The sequence below is a fragment of the Amblyraja radiata genome, chromosome 27 (assembly GCF_010909765.2).
Source record: "Amblyraja radiata isolate CabotCenter1 chromosome 27, sAmbRad1.1.pri, whole genome shotgun sequence".
NCBI lineage: Eukaryota > Metazoa > Chordata > Chondrichthyes > Rajiformes > Rajidae > Amblyraja > Amblyraja radiata.
Window position 1 is genome coordinate 11699701 of NC_045982.1, and position 16939 is coordinate 11716639.

General features: G+C 44.4%; 1 protein-coding gene across 2 annotated transcripts in view; it reads right to left on the minus strand.

The window, feature by feature from the left end:
• Nucleotides 1–16441, minus strand: part of mfsd2a (major facilitator superfamily domain containing 2A) — a 59985-nt gene extending 43544 nt beyond the window's left edge. Inside the window, exons 1-3 of one of the 2 annotated variants that reach the window (XM_033045139.1) lie at nucleotides 15916–16441; nucleotides 11458–11583; nucleotides 10123–10247 (exon numbers count right to left, since the gene is read on the minus strand). In XM_033045139.1, coding sequence (XP_032901030.1) covers nucleotides 10123–10247; nucleotides 11458–11583; nucleotides 15916–16008 — 344 coding nt within the window. In that variant the 5' untranslated portion in view covers nucleotides 16009–16441. The remainder of the gene's footprint in view (nucleotides 1–10122; nucleotides 10248–11457; nucleotides 11584–15915) is intronic. The other variant, XM_033045141.1, reaches the window with a different exon arrangement.
• Between the last annotated feature and the right edge of the window lie 498 nt (nucleotides 16442–16939).

A 16939-nucleotide genomic window follows, 5' to 3' on the forward strand; every position in this document is an offset into this window, starting at 1 on the left:
ACTTCCACAAAGCTGTGATCTAACCATTGTTATTGCACCCCACTCTGTGATTGCTAGTTAGATCCATTATTTCCTTATATATTTATAGCAGCCCAACAGTATATCGTTCATTAACAAGGTACTTTCCCCACATATCAAAGGGGAATATATGCCCAGTCCACACGGAACTCTGGATGAAACATTAACCTCGTAAAATGCAATTAATTCATTATGAAACACTCTAACCACACACCATAATTATAAGGTGGAAACTTTCACTTCACAGATGAAATAAATTTGCCAGAGGCAACTTCCTTTAAGGTGTGTCCTGGTAAATATTGCAGACGTAAGCCACTATTACAATAGCAATATAATAGGCAAATCACTGAAGCAGGAGAATTCAATTTCAAAAAGGAGGGGAGATTCAAGATTCAAGAGAGTTTATTGTCACGTGTCCCAGATAGGACAATGAAATTCTTGCTTTGCTTCAGCACAACAGAATATAGTGGGCATAAATAAATACAGAACAGATCAGTGTGACCATATACCATTGAATATATATATATATACACACACATAAATAATCAGATAAAGTGCAATGGGCTATTAATGCTCAGAGTTTTGTTTGAGTTGAGTTTAATAGCCTGATGGGTATGGGGAAGCAGCTATTCCTGAACCTGGATGTTGCAGATTTCAGGCACCTGTACCTTCTACCTGAAGGCAGCGGGGAGATGAGTGAGTGGCCAAGATGGTGTGGATCCTTGATGATGATGGCAGCCTTTTTGAGACAGCGACTGCGATAGATCCCCTCGATGGGAGGGAGGTCAGAGCCGATGATGGACTGGGCAGTGCTTACTACTTTTTGTAGTCTTTTCCGCTCCTGGGCGCTCAAGTTGCTGAACCAAGCCATTATGCAACCGGTCAGCATGCTCTCTACTGTGCACCTGTAGATGTTCGAGAGAGTCCTCCTTGACATACCGACTCTCCGTAATCTTCTCAGGAAGTGGAGGCGTTGATGTGCCTTCTTTATAATTACATCAGTGTTCTCGGACCAGGAGAGATCTTCAGAGATATGCACGCCCAGGAATTTGAAGCCCTTGACCCTCTCCACCATCGACCCGTTTATATAGACGGGACTATGGGTCCGCATCCTACCCCTTCCAAAGTTCACAATCAGTTCCTTGGTTTTACTGGTGTTGAGAGCCAGGTTATTGTGCTGGCACCATTTGGTCAAACGGTTGATCTCACTTCTATACTCTGACTCATCTCCATCAGTGATACATCCCACAACAGTGGTGTCGTCAGCGAACTTGATGATGGAGTTCGCACTATGACCGGCTATGCAGTCATGAGTATAGAGTGAGTACAGCAGGGGTCTGATCATGCAGCCTTGAGGTGCTCCCGTGCTGATTGTTATCGAAGACCATGGAAAAGGATTTCACATTTCTAGCATCTGCAGTTTTCTGCTTGGAGAATTAGGATAGGATAAGCCTTACCTTCTCCTTCCATCCTACCAACCTCCACATTCTCATATCCCCAATGCCATGTCACCACTGGAAATATCTTTCTTCCCTCCGTCCCCTCCAGCAACACAATCCTTTTCTCACACTAGGGGGAAGAGATGCAAGAACGCAAAGTGCTGGAGTAACTCAGTGGATCAGTTAGCATCTCTGGAGAACATGGATAGGTGACACTTGGGCTTGTGACCCTTCTTCAGACTGACTGAGAACCCACCAAGTTACTTCAGCATTTTGTGTGCTTTTGTATGAACCAGAATCTGCAGTTCCAGTTCTCTACGAAATGAAAAACTTTCCCTTGTATCTCCTCCCTTTTCATTGCCCAGAGTCCCAAATACTCCTTCCAGGTGAAGCAGTCATCAAACTACAATTTATCTAATTGCATGCACAGCATTCAGTGTTCACCTTGTGACCTCCATTACATTGGAAGCCACTTTAAAGAACACTTCCATTCATTTGCACCAATTGCCTGCAACTCTAATGTTCCACCCCATGCCCATTCTAACATCTCCCTTCGGCATCAAAGTAGCTCAAACACAACTTTCAAGACCAGTACCTCATCTGCCAACTTCGGTCATTAATGTTCAAGACTCAACAATGAATTTCATAATTTCAAATAATTTGTCATTCCAGACTGGTATTGCTCATTTCCAACAACCATTACCCCCACCCCTATGGTGTTCTGCACGTCTCTTTCCCATCCACACTCTTCCAATTCACCTTTACCACCTCTTTCTGCCAGAAACCCCACAAGTCCTCTCCAAGACTCCGCCTTGTCAGCCATTCCCTTTGTTCCCTCCATCTCCACCCACTTCTCTGACTCTGCTCAGTTCTGATGACAATGCACAGATCTGAAATGTCCATTTCTCTCTCCACAGAGAGAGAATGTTCCTGAATGTTCCCATGTTCCAGAAGTCGTTGTACTTCTTGGTGTCACAGGTCATAGGTTTAGGGAGATGATGCTGGCATGTAACTTACATTAGGCAAGTATTTCTTCAAGGACAATTAACAGTCAACCAAAATGACTGGGGGAAAACCAAACAGATTATGGGGCTTTATTCAATGAATCAATGATACTGTACGTTATTGCCATATCTACCTAGGTACAGTGAAATGCTTTGCTTTGCATACAATAAGTAAAATCACACAGCTGACCTCGCCTAGGCAGTACACAGTGTTCCCATGTGTCTTGGTCAGACAAAGTTATAAAAGTTCACCAATAACCATCAGCTCAAAGTCATAAAAGAGTCCTATCTACTGCCTGCCAGTGCACGTGGCATTAGCCCACCCACCCCCACTGTTCTCGGAGCCACCCTATCATGGAGCAGACAATCAGGCCCTACAGTCCACTGTGCCTCTGCTGACTCTCCAAAGATAGTAAGCAGCAAGTGTGTAGGAAGGAACTGCAGATGCTGGTTTAAGTCGAAGATAGACTCAAAATGCTGGAGTAACTCAGCGGGGCAGGCAGCATCTCTGGAGAGAAGGAATGGGTGACGTCTCGGGTCGAGACCCTTCTTCAGATACACAGTAGGCAGCAAGTTTAGAGGGGCTTGGGCATCTTCTGATTGAAATAGTTTGTAGCATTTAGGTTCAGGGAACCATCGGGCAACAGATACAATACCTCCAGTGTTCCACCATCTGTAACTTTGGTGCCCCTGGCCTGTAACCAGTACCCAACAGCAAACTAAATATTTCCATTTCAACATTCCAATTTTATAAAAGAGATGTGAAAAGTGATTTCAGCAATAGCCATACCAATAAGCCAGGCAGAGCTAATTTTACAAGCAGAATTAGCACGCTGAAGGTTTGCTCAGATTTTTTGGCAGAGGTTCAATTACTTTTAGCATATCAAACAGTTCACTGCAATTTCAAATAAACCACGGTATTTCCTCGAGGATATAACTCTTTGAGCCCTTGCATGATCACTTAATTCTATAATAACTCGCCTTTTCACAAATAAACTATCTTGGTCGATCAAACTGGAAGTAGGTAGGGGAAGTAGTGAACACTGCTCTCTCTGGCAATGTTCCTTCATTCACTGGGGTTGGCAGGGAAGCATGTTTTGTCTTTGCTAAGAATCAGTGAGATTCAATATCAACTTTAGAACCTTCCAGTCCACATATTGCAAGCTGCAAATGCTCTGCAAAGCTCTTACACTGCCAAATTAACATGCATTCATGAGATAGTTCTCATAAAGATGCTAGAAACATATTGCCACTGTGGGCGGCGCAGCAGTAGAGTTGCTGCCTTACACCACTTAGAGTCTGAGACCCGGGTTCGATCCTAACTATGGGTGCTGTCTGTACGGAGTTTGTACGTGCTCCCCATGACCGTTTAGGTTACCTCCAACACTCCATAGACATACAGGTTTGTAAGTTAATTGTCTTGGTATAAATCTAAATTGTCTCTTGTGTGTGTAGGATAGTGTTAGTGTGCGGGGATCGATGGTCGGTGCGGTCTCAATGGGCCGAAGGGTTGTTTCTGCGCTGTATTTCCAAAACCGCTAAATTAGACCGTGATCAAATCGAGGGAATGCATTTGGAAATGGAGGAATGTACAAATGGAAAGTGACTTATATGGTTTTAACAGTCAGAAGATAGCAAGGCACAATGGCTTCGGACCAAAATATCGGAGTAGTATTCTTATTACTCAGCAGGGCAGCACAGTTGGTGCAAGCTGGTAGAGCTGCTTGCTGGCTCTATGGAGTTTGCATGTTCTCAATGTGACCGCATGGGTTTCCTCCGATTTCCTCCCACATCCCAAATATGTGAGGGTTTGTGGGTTAATCAGCCTCTGGAAACTGCCCGTAGCATGCAGGGAGTGGACACGAAAGTGGGATCAGAAAGAAATAGTGTGAACGGGTGATCGATGGTCGGTGTGGACTCAGTGGGTCAACATGGCCTGATTCCATGCTGTACCCCTAAAAGCTAGAAAAAAAAATCCATCTACAGCAGTGAAAGAAGAGGATTGGGGAGTAAGAAGATTAATAATTCAGAATTAGATTAAAGATGGTGTCCTTAACGGTGTCTTTTCTGGAAGGCAGTGTCAGTGGATAGCAAAACTGTTTAAAGTTGCCGATCTGTACTCAACAATTGGAAGGTGGTTGGGCAGATAATCAGAATCTGAATATTCTTAAAATTAATCTAATCATAGTTAGTGGATAAATTAATGAAAGGTGCAGGAAAGAAATTAGAATAGATATTTTGGAGAATATTTAACTGTTGATAAAGGAAATTGCAGAATGTCATAAAAGCACAGGAGGTCTTTGGGCCAGAGTCCATATGGTCTACCCCGCAGGGCAATCTATTCAGTCCCATTCCCCCAAGTGCCCACCCAGAGTGCTGAAATGGTCATAACCTTTCTCCCAGGATGGACAAATCAAATACTAGAGAGCATAGATTTAATGTTGAGAGACGCAATGTTTAAAAGAGGTCTGATGGGAAACTTTTTTTTAAATCTACAGAGTATAGCGAGTGCCTGAAATGTTGGTGGTTGAGGCAGGTACATTAGTAGCATTTAAGAGGCTATTGGGCAGACATATGGATATGCAGGGAGTGGAGGGATATAGAATTATGCGCAGGTAGATAAGAGATGGCCTTGGCATAATGTTCGGCATAGATATTGTGGGCTGAAGGGCCTGTTCTTGTGCTGTACTGTTCTTTTATATGTTCTATCTATTCTCCTTGTACAGCCTCTATAAGCACCGAGTCCAGGACTATCACTTTTCTTTGCACGTGAAGCACACACACACACACACAAATGAACGATGTTTCAGGAGTGGAAGATGACAGCCGTGACAATGAGCAAGATGGAAGGCTGCAACTTTACTCAATTTAGAACAGAAAACTTAGCTTGTGAAACATTAGCCTCAGTGCAGTTTGAGTGCATGAATTCCCTATAAAACACTGGGGGAAAGGCAGGGCCTTGGCACATCCAGGCCTCAGTAGTACTTATAACCTCTCTCATTCAATCGTGATATTTTCTATCGATGACACTTGCATCATCTGAATGAAAAATGCACTCAACTCTAAATGTAAACAAGGGACTCTAAACATTCACAACTTCTCAAGTGGGATGGTAATATTTTGACAGATGTAAAAATGTGTTTACTGATACAAAACTGCTGTTGTTTTACTTAGCCAGAGAACATTAGTTTCACCATGAGGAAGAGGCAATGACAAATCAGGGTCCAATGCACTTGAGGGGGAAAGACCCTCGTCTAACTCCGTCAAGACCACGTTGGAGACACTACAACTGCAGCACACGACTCATCTTTTACAACCAGGCAATCCAAAGTTAACACAAACACAGAAAAGCAAGTGCTGGGAGTTAGATCCTGTTGTCAGAGGTGCCAAGTTTCCCCTTGGCAGCTTCACCAGGGCCAGATAAAGCTTTTACTTTACTCAATCTAGCAAAGCAAACTGGGCAGAAGAAATAGCTGCTTTGATGTTCTGGCAGCATTTAAAGTTCATTCCTTGCTATCATGAGTTTCAGGAAGAATACAGGAAGGTGTGTTTACATAATCCTGAGCCAGGCCACTATTGAAAGGCAGATGTTGCTGCTTTATGCTCTAACGCTGGGTTACCATTGGCATCAGTTGCAAAGGTATCGACAGGATGCAAGGTGGGTACGTTAATTATTTCTGTCAGGAAGCAAACAGCGGAAACAGGGAGCTCTGTACACTTTGTTAAACTGAACAGTTTGGAAAAGATGGTTCCTCCCAGATCAATCCCATTGTATCCCCTTCACAAACACATTACAGCTGGCCATTCAGAACCTGGTCTTCCTTCAGGAGCTCACTAAAATATTATACGCTGATGTTGGGAGCCGAGTGAAGTCTCTTCCTCCCACAAATACGGCACGTGCAGGAGAATCCCGAGGTAGGCAGAGGGACTGCCTGCCTCAAGTTTCCACATCCTCGGCATTGGAAGGGTGCCGTTCCAAGTGAGTTTTGGCAGTAAATGTCAGAGTGTGGCACAATGGCACAGCTGCTGCCTTGCAGCACCAGAGACCCAGGTTTGATCCAGACATCAGGTGCTGCTTGTGTAGTTTGCATGTTCTCCCCGTGACAGCATGGATTACCTCTGGATACTCCGGTTTCCCCCCCCCCACATCACAAAAATGTGCAGATTCATAATTTAATTGGAGAGTGTACATTGCCTCGTGTGTAAGGTCGTGGGTGCCAAAGTGGGTAACATGGAAATAGTGTGAACAGGTAATCGATGATTGGCAAGAGTGGGCCAAAGGGCTGCATCTTTAAACTCAAAATCAAACTAAATAAAGATCCACATAAGGGCCCAGACTGAATCCTTGACCCGAACCCAACCATACATGTCACCCGTTCCTTTTCTCCAGAGATGTTGCCTGACCCGCCGAGTTACGTCTGCCCTTGATAATGAGGCAACATTTCCGAATGAAAGGCTATCTGCAGTGAGTGGATGATGAAGATGCACCCCTTGGGTGGCTGCTCCTCATATTTTAAGGGACCTCGTTCTTACCCTGATCAGGTCTGATGAAAGCAGGGCTGAAATACGCAGCAAAGTGCAATCACTACAATGAGAGTCCATGGAGAAAGAGTTTTATCAAGAAACATTCCATTTATTTCCACTAATGCAAACAAGTTTGCACGACTTGATCCTTAAATTTAGGCCGTGGACTAGATAACTGGGAAGCAGTTCAGTCAATGGTGGTCAGCAACCATTTAAGTGGCTAACCCTCCCACCCCCCCCCCTCCCCCCGAGGTAAGTTAGAGATGGGCAATAAAGATGGGTTTGCTGGTCACACCCCGATCCTGATGATAATAAATATCTAAGAAATTGCACAGGCCATTTTGTCCACACCCTCTGTTTTTTGCCACCATTTAGTAGCATTGGCACCCTGTTCAGTCAGCCTAACTGAAATGAAAAAGGATTTATTCCTTCAACTAATCAGCCAAAGCAAGCCTAAACATAACACTTTAATAAGCACAATTCAGCATAATTTGTCTGCACTGAAATAGTTAAGTTGTCTGGAAAGTACAAGTAGTACCTTCGGTCTTAGGGTGAGTATGTGCGAGCTAAACACTTTAGAAGTCCCTTGGGCACCGAGACAAGAATTTTCCATCATTACAAGTTCTCACTCAATCCTTGTAAGATGCTGCAACCTGCTTTTATTTGTGTGTTTTCACTCTAGTTGTAAAAATATTTGATGCATCTTGGAAAGTATTTTAATCTTTAGGCAATAACTTGTGTTCCCTCGGATCCCACCAATAGCTCGTGTTTGTGTGGGGACGTTCAGACATTAAGCTTGAGGAGTTAACAGGAGTGATTTCAGACACTATCGACAAATAAAGGGATATTAAAGTAGGCCACCAAAACCAGAGACGATGATTTATGGGAGCGAAGGGTTTAGAAAGAGACTTCTGTTCAGCATTCCTGGGTTGTGGCATTGAAAGCCAGTGAGTGGAAGGATTTGGGGATAATCAGAGGAGGATGGTTGTTTCCTTATATGATCCCCTTATTTGGTTGTTTGACTGGGTAAGGTTACAGGAATGGGGCGGGCCACACAATGGAGAGATTTGAACGTAATGAGCTAGAATTTCAAGGGCCTACGTAGGTCATCGAGTGCATGGGTGGTGGGCAAACAAGTTCTGGTGCAAGTTAGGAGGCATCTATTGGCTGGTAACGTGAACCTTGACCCACTCCACTCCCTCTCCACCCCCAGTGAAACCTGATCTCTGTCAGTCTGTTGCATGTGTAATCAATTCATGTTTCTTATTAATCAACACCGTTGGGCTGCTAAAGGGTTTTATCAGAAGGGTGGTGTTCTAAAACACAAACGACACCGGGGACTAAACTGTCAGTGAATATAAAGATTAGCACTGCTTAAAAAAAGTAACATTACATTATGATTTTGCATTTTGCAGGACAACAATGGATGCAAGTGTCAGTACCTGCAATCCTTGCCCCTTTAATGGAGAATAACTCTGACATTTCTGTGCATGTATCTGTGAATCTGGAAATTACAAGGTCACTTTCACTGCTTGACAGGTCACTTTCAGACAATGCGCTCTTCATGGAATTCAGTGCAGCAGAGGAGACCAGGGTTGTACGTGCCACTTAATTCTGTTTTGCACTTACTGAAGTACTTTGTATCATATCTGAGACGACCCAAGGTTATCTTCCCCTTGAGTCTTATGGGAAGGAGTGGCTTGGGAGTGGGAGTTTATTAGTTAAATAAAACAGTTGTTTAAATGACTCAAAGAGAAAAAGCATTGGAAATATAACAAAAACATTTGAAGTCTTGGCTTAACCATGCAGCAATCTTTTAGAGTTAAATTTCTTTGTAAAAAAAAAAAAGGATTTGAGATTTATTAATATCTTAGACTTTAGAGATACAGCGCAGAAGCAGGCCCTTCAGGCCATCGAGTCCGCGCCGACCAGCGATCACCCCATACTCTAACACTATCCTATTCACTAGGGACAATTTTACCAAACCCAATTAACCTACAAACTTGCGCTTCTCTGGGACGTGCGAGGAAACCGGGGCACCCGGAGAAAACCCACGCGGTCACAGGGAGAACGTACTAACTCCGTACAGACAGCACCTGTAGTGAGGATCGAACCCAGGTCCCTGGCGCTGTAAGGCAGCAACTCTACCATTGCGCCACTATGCTGCCCCATCTTAGAATAATTCAGAATGTATTAGTGATTTTATGCATTTAGCAGTTCTGCTTAATTTTGTGGGCTAGTTATCAAATTGTTTCTCATTTGAGGCAGGGTGCTGTCTCCAATCCTCCCCCAACTTCTTGATGCCTCCTGCGACACAAAGGTTCTTTTGGGGTGCAGGTCTCAGCTACAAAGACCCCAACAACGGCATCTTACAATGTGTTACTGGGATGGTCACTGGAAGGACAGAATAGTGGCACAGCATTCGAGTTGCTGCCTTACAGCGCCAGAGACCCGGGTTCAATCCTGACCATGAGTGCTATCTGTACAAAGTGACCACGTGGATATTCTCCAGGTGCTCTGGTTTCCTCCCACATTCCAAAGACTTGAAGATTTGGCTATTGTAAATTGCCCCTGGTGTAGGACATGGACTAGTATATGCAGACAGAAAGCAAAAGTTGCGATGTTGAATGCATTTTAACTGGCTCTGGATTAGAACAATAGGAAAAAAAAAATGTTTCTCCTGGTGCAAACATGGGAAAATATTGGTGGAAGTCACCAGCGAGCCCATCAACATTTGCCCTCAAGGTCACAGTGATTGAAGCATTGTGGTACACAACAGCTACACAATGACCAGCGCGACAGAACCTCTTGGGAATGGCGAGGGAAAGAAAACATTCCGCAATCACAAAACAATCACAAAACAAGATCTCTCATCATCACTCACAAGACTGAAACATGAACGATAACTCCAGATCTCCTTGCATTTTCAGTTCGTAGAAATGCAAGGACAAACATCTATTTATCTTGTACAATCACATTTAAGACAAATAAAGTGAGATCAATGGGAAATTAAAAAAAAGAAAGTTCATGGTTTAGAGGTTGTAATGATTTTCTCATTTAGTGAAAGACTTTTCCCAGATTTGTTTTACAATTCAGGAGCTATGCACGAATGAAGTGAATCACAAAAACATTCTTACCATGGCAGTAGTCTTCCAAATTTTGTCCATTTGCTTCTGCTTATGAAGAAGCCAACAGTAGGGTCAGTGACGGCATCCCAGGCTCGGCCAATGAAAAGGATCAGGGATGCGGATGATGGGTCAAGCTGCAATGGAAGATAATGTGAATATACAATTAAACAGTTACGTGACTACTGTGAACGACACAAAAACACGCTAAACTTACAGCACAGAGGGATGAACTTAATGGATCATTTAACTCAAGGGTATAGAACTGCAAATGCTGGTTTAAATCAAAGATAGACACAAAAAGATGGAGTAACTCGGCAGGTCAGGCAGCATAGCTGGAGAAAAGGAATAGGTGACGTTTCGGGTCGAGACCCTTCTTCATCGTCCGTTAACTCAAAGGGTTTGTGCTTTGGGTACTTTCCAACTTGATCAAAGTAGTGTCAGTGCTGAAGTTGTCTTTATACCTCAATGTCCGAGCATGATCAAAATTAACCCGACTTGTCAGGTCACTTTTTCTGTACTTCTCTGCCGATTTCTACTAATGTAATTATTTTTGCTGCATATCCTCTGTTGAGCCTTATTGATACGAATGTCTTGAAACCATCAGTAAGGCATTTTAGCATTGAGCACAGCTCAATCTTGGTCTATTTAAAAAAGAACTGCAGATGCTGGTAAAATCGAAGGTAGACACAAAATGCTGGAGAAACTCAGCTGGTGAGGCAGCATCTATGGAGAGCAGGAATTGGAGACGTTTCGGGTCGAGACCCTTCTTCAGACTGATGTCAGGGGAGGGGGTAGGACAAAGAAAGAATATAGATGGAGACAATGGGATGTGGGAGAACTGGGAAGGGGGGGGGGGGGAGGGTGGAAATCACGAGAGCGAGCAAGGGCTATCTGAAGTTAGAGAAGTCAATGTTCATAACTCTGGGGTGTAAACTACCCAAGCGAAATGTGAGGTGCTGTTCCTCCAATTTGCACTGGGCCTCACTGACAATGGAGGAGACCCAGGACAGAAAGGTCAGATTGGGAATGGGAGGGGGAGTTGAGGTGCTGGGCCACCGGGAGATCAGCTTGGTTAAGACGGACTGAGTGGAGGTGTTCAGCGACACGATCGCCGAGCCATGATTGAATGGCAGAGTAGCCTTGATGGACTGAATGGCCTTAGTCTGTTCCTAAAACTTATGAACTATATATGTGCCCATCTAAATTTGTCATCAGATCATCTTCAATTTCCCTAATGACTAATGTTAGAAAAGGAATCCCTTAATTCAATAGTTGTTAATTTGGAGCAAATTATATAAAGTAAAATAAGATACATTAACATATTATTGAGCCAGTATAACTCACCTGTGCAACATCCAGCAGGTAGATTTGTAGAAAGAACCCAATGGCACATCCTGTAATCTGGTAGGGTGCTCCACCAATAGCATAACATAACTTGTTGCATACCGACAGATTCTTTCTCACTGATCTCTGAAAACAAATGGTGAGAGATTAGAAAAACAATACTATCCAAACAAGGAACTGCAGGTAGACACAAAATGTTAGAGTAACTCAGCGGGTGAGGCAGCATCTCTGGAGAGAAGGAATGGGCAACGTTCCGGGTCGAGACCCTTCTTCAGTCTGAAGAAGGGTCTCGACCCGAAACGTCGCCCTTTCATTCTCTCCAGAGATGCCGCCTCACCCGCTGAGTTACTCCAGCATTTTGTGTCTACCTTCGATTTAAACCAACATCTGCATTTCTTTCTTACACAAAGGAACTGCAGGTGCTGGCTTACACAAAAGCAAACAAAATGCTGGAGAAACTCAGCAGGTCAGGCAGCATTTCTGGAGAACATGAATAGGTGACATTAGGCACAAAATGCTGGAGTAACTCAGCAGGTGAGGCAGCATCAACGGTGATGTTTTGGGTGAGGACCCTTATTTAGACATTGCATGGGGGAGAGGGGGGAGGAAAGAATGGGAGAGAGGAGAGGAGAGCATGGTAAAGCATGGCAGGTAATAGGTGAATACAGGCAGGGGGGAGGGGGTGGGGGGATGATAGACAGATGGTTGGAACAAAGGTCAGAGATTAAAACTGATGTGAGACCTACAGACTGAAGAATTGCAGATTGTGAAGCTAGAGGAAGGAATGGGGGATAGGAGGGGAAGGATAGGTGCGTGTCCAGGTGGGGCACAGGGGAGGGGAGTGGGGGAAAGAAAGGGGAAAGGGAGGGAGGGAAGGGGGGGGAGTGAGTGGGGGTTGTCAGAGGTTACCTAAAATTGGAGAATTCAGTGTTCAGACTCTGTATTGTTGTTCTATGACAGGCAATTCAAATACAGTTGCGTTTAATTAAGTTTATTTACTTTAGTTTCTGGCCACATGTACCGAGGTACAGTGACAAGCTTTGATCAGAAACTAATTAATTTCAGTACTTGCCTCTATTTGAAACAACTGCCGTTTTCCCCACATACTATCAGAATAGACAAGCACAACTATTACATTTAAAAATGTCTGATTCTAGCCTCTGCTTCCTAAAATAATTTATGCCTTACTATTTCAGGGAAAACAGGAATCAATGTAACAATTTGCAATAACAAACTGTCAGCATGAAGTATTTCCTCAAAATGTGTTTGGCCAAATGTAGTGAAACCACATGGATCGTGAGGTTCCGTGATTAATTCTCAATCTGTTGAGCCAAGAAGACAGATCCAGGTCAACAATTGGCCATGGCACCTGTTGGCTGGATAGAGGGCGTTTCTTTTTGGGGGGGGAAAAGAACAAACCTTTCTGCTCCCAACTAGTGTTCATTCACCCATGCATTCAAATTTACCCTTGTGGATTGGATTGAATTCTACAATGGAACATACGAAACAAAGGAGACATCTTGTACAGGTATAGGTTGTGTGCATTCACCCTTTCTCCCCCAGGATCAGAGAATCAAGAACTAGAGGACATAGGTTTAAGATGAGAGAGGTAATATTTAACAGGAGCCAAAGGAGCAGTGGAGTAAGATGCAGTGGAGTAAGATGCAGTGGAGTAAGATGCAGTGGACAGGCTGATGGGCATTAACGCAGTTACATGTAAAACTGCATACTGCACATGTATAAATGAGCTGCCAGAGGAAATGGTTGAGGCAGGTATGATAACAACCTTGAAAAGATACAGAAAGTAGAAACAAGGAACTGCAGATGCTGGGTTACAAAAAAAGACAAAGTGCTGGAAGGTAGGTCAGGAAGCATCTCCGGACAACATGGATAGGTGGCGTTTCAGGTTGGGACCCTTCTCCTTACGCTGAAGAAAATATATTTGGCCAGGTACATGAATAGGAAAGGTTTAGATGGATTTTGTCAAATGCAAGAAAATGGGATTAGCATAAGATAGAGCAGATATAAGAGTAAGAACAAATTCATTAAAAACTACCAGAACCTTAATACTAGAAATAACTACCATACACTGACATTGGCTAATCATTTAAGGTGATGGGTGTTCCAATTTTAAAAGAATTCTTCCATGATTAATGATTATTTATTAAAATTTCATTGTAAAAATAGACACAAAGACAAGTCAAAATAATAGCTGCTTGAAGAATACATTAGCCTCATCCACAATTGAGTTCATAGACGGTGAATTGTTTAAAATGCTTGTGCTCAAATCATTAGTTGCACAAGCTTTTAGAAGATTACAGGCAATTTCAACCTACACTTAGCAGCAATTAGAAAATATTCATGATGATAAATATAGTAAACCATAGTCTAATGGTCCCTCAAAGCCACATTAAGGATTATCTGGATCTTCAGATTACAACATGTGGCCTGAAGGCCCCCAACTGAATTCTGTTGATTTATTTTTTAATATAAAGAACAAATCATATTAGTAAGTCTATAAAGCAGGTTTTATAGGGTATTGAACTAGAATACTGAAAATAGCAGGATTTCATCCTCCTATTGCCATTCATGCGTCTGCCGAAAACCAATACACATCAGGCTGAAGAGGGAATTAAAGCTCTTCGAAGTTATCACTAATTCCCAATACCAGCAGACTTCAGTTGATAATCAGATGAGCAAGGTATTGGAGGAATATAATATCAATATCACAAGAATCCAGCACTTTGACAGGAATTAGGAGGCATCTTTACTCATTCCCCTCAACTGTTCTTGGGCTAGAATTTTGTAGTTCTCCTTTCTTCCTACTCAAAATTCCAGTAGGTGGAATAAGGTTTCTGAATTTAAGCGGTCGTGTTGAAAATTACTTTTTAAAAAGGTGCACACACACAACATTCCAGGAAACGAAATAGTATAACTGCCCGTGGGGTTTTAACCACAACTGCAACATTGATCAGTTAAAGCCTCCCAACAGTGGCAGCGTTAACCTCTGAAAATAAATAATTAATTGCGACAAAGTGTTGAATTCCAAATTGCCCCCGGAACCCTTGGAATAGAGGGGTTTATTTTTCACCCTTTTCCCAACTAGAAGGAAAAAGTATTAATATGCTACAGTCGGACAAAAATCCTCATTGCCTTGAAAGCAAATCAATCACATATTTATAGCCTTCTACCGTCTTTTAAATACATTAGCAACATTGGGATTTCAAGGGCTCAGTGAATCGGTATCCGGTTCTGAAGAAGTGCCTCAGCAGTTCAATAGGCACAAGCGACCGCTTTAGTTCAGTTGGTTCTTTTTCAGGCAGTTGATAATGTCACTCGCTCTTGGGGTTTTTTTTTTGGAGAACGAGGAAGATGAAAAGGGGAAGTGGTTGGGCAAGGGTGAGCTTGGGGATGTGGGTGAGGGTATCCTGGGTCGGTAGGGTGGGAGTCAGGGAGAAGGTGCCCCGAGGCTGGGGTAGTGTGAAATGGGTAGACAGGTGTCCTGGGCGAATTAGGGGGGCTGGGGTAGGGTAGGGAGAGGGGGTGCCGATCGGAGACACATTCAGGGTGGGATATCAGGGGAGGGGTGAAAGAGAGTACCTTCTCTTCCCTTAAAGGGGGTTAGTGGGGGTAGGTATTCTCACTGGGCTGGTGGAGATTTAAGATGGAAATGGGCTTCGGTGGGAGGGTGTCCCAAGTGGGTGATGTGCTGGGCTTTTGGAGCGGGAGAGAGTCCCAAGTGGGTGTTGGGCGGGATGGGGTTACCCTGGGTTCCACATGGGGTCGGGTGGGCAAAGGACGGAGTGGGTTATAGACGAGGTGGTGGTGGGGGGTGTCCCGGGTGGGTATTGTACGGGAATCGGGTGTGGAAGTCCCGGGTGGCCAATGAATGGGAGCGGGACCCTCTTCCTCCGGCCCCGGGAGACGAGGCAGGCAGCAGCCGACTCTCGGCGAGGGGGCAGTCATGTAGTGACCAGTCCCCAGTCCCCAGCATGGGAACAATTACACAACCAGACCAGACTTCCACCGGCGGCCGGGGGGGGCTTTATACATTAAAGGGACGGAGGGAGGGCAGCGTGCAGCCCCGGGGGGGTGGTAGTGGTCGGGGGGGTGAGGGTTGGGTGGGGGGGGGGGGACACGGGTTTGCCCGCGTCTCTCGGCCTCCGGGCTGCACCGTGTCCACTCCCGCTGAGCAAGTCACCGACCCGCGTGGTGCAAGGACACCCACCATTCTGTGTGAGACGCGAACCAAGTGACAATTCTGCCCCCCCTTTACAAAAAATAAATAAACGCGAATTATAAATAACTTGAGAGGTAAAACAAAAAGTTATTTGAAAAGTTTTTTCAGTGTTAGTTTGAGTTAATGAGAAAGTACCACCACCCTCACGCTTTCGGTCAATATTGTGTTGATCATTTCCAATAGTACCCCGGTAGTTGGCGAGCGGAGCCCCGAGTTACCTGCTTCAGTGAGCGGTCAATGCCGCTGATCTTCTTGGGCTGGAGGAAGGTAGCCGCCGCGCTGTAAGTCTCGCCGCCCTCACCCCTGGCCATAGTAAAGTGTGAGGCCGTTTAACTCGTCATGCTCGACTCAGTGAATGAACGAGTTGTGCCTTTTTCCTTTCCCGCCCATCGGGTTTGTGGACGCCCCCACGTCAGCAGCGAAGGATCGGATGTGAGCACATTACTCACCCCCACTCGCTCGGCGACTCACATGCAAACGATTGACAGAAGGAACAAAACAAATAACAAAAAAATAACCCCCGGCGATAAGACACAAAATCATACTGGAGTAACTCAGAGGGACAGGCAGGCAGGCAGCATCTCCGGGGGGAAGGAATGGGGGACGTTTCGGGTCGAGACCCTTCAGTTTAGGTTGACAATGGGAGATAACGACATAAAAGACAAACTTCATCAACTCATTTCCCTGGTGCGTGTGGGAAGAAGGTGAACCTGAAGAAGGTCTTCAGTCAACTCCTGTGGTCTGAGGAACGCTCTCGACCCGAAACATCACCTATTTATTTTTCTCCAGACACGCTGAGTTACTCCAACTTTTTGTGTGTGTCTATCTTGTTGTTGACCCGGAGTCTCCTGAACGGGAACCTCTGGAGACTTTGCGCCTCACCCAAGGTTTCCGTGCGGTTCCCGGAGGTTTTTGTCAGTCTCCTTACCTGCTTCCACTACCCGCAACCTCCGGCAACCACCTGCAACCTTAGGCGGGGCGCAAAGTCTCCTGAGGTTTCCCTTCAGGATTCCTAAGTGGGACAGTAGAAAGGAAGGCTGTCTGGTGCAAATTATGATACGACAGAACTTTATTTATCCCAGGAGGGAATTTTAATTTGCTTAATTACTATTGATTGGTGAAGCTGGTTAGTCTTGCCAGTGTTCTTGAAAAAAACAGGTCACTGTAGATACTAGAATTCTGAAATGATGCACAAAAGTGTCAGGTAGCAACTCGAAAGAGAAAGAGAGTTCATGTTTTTGG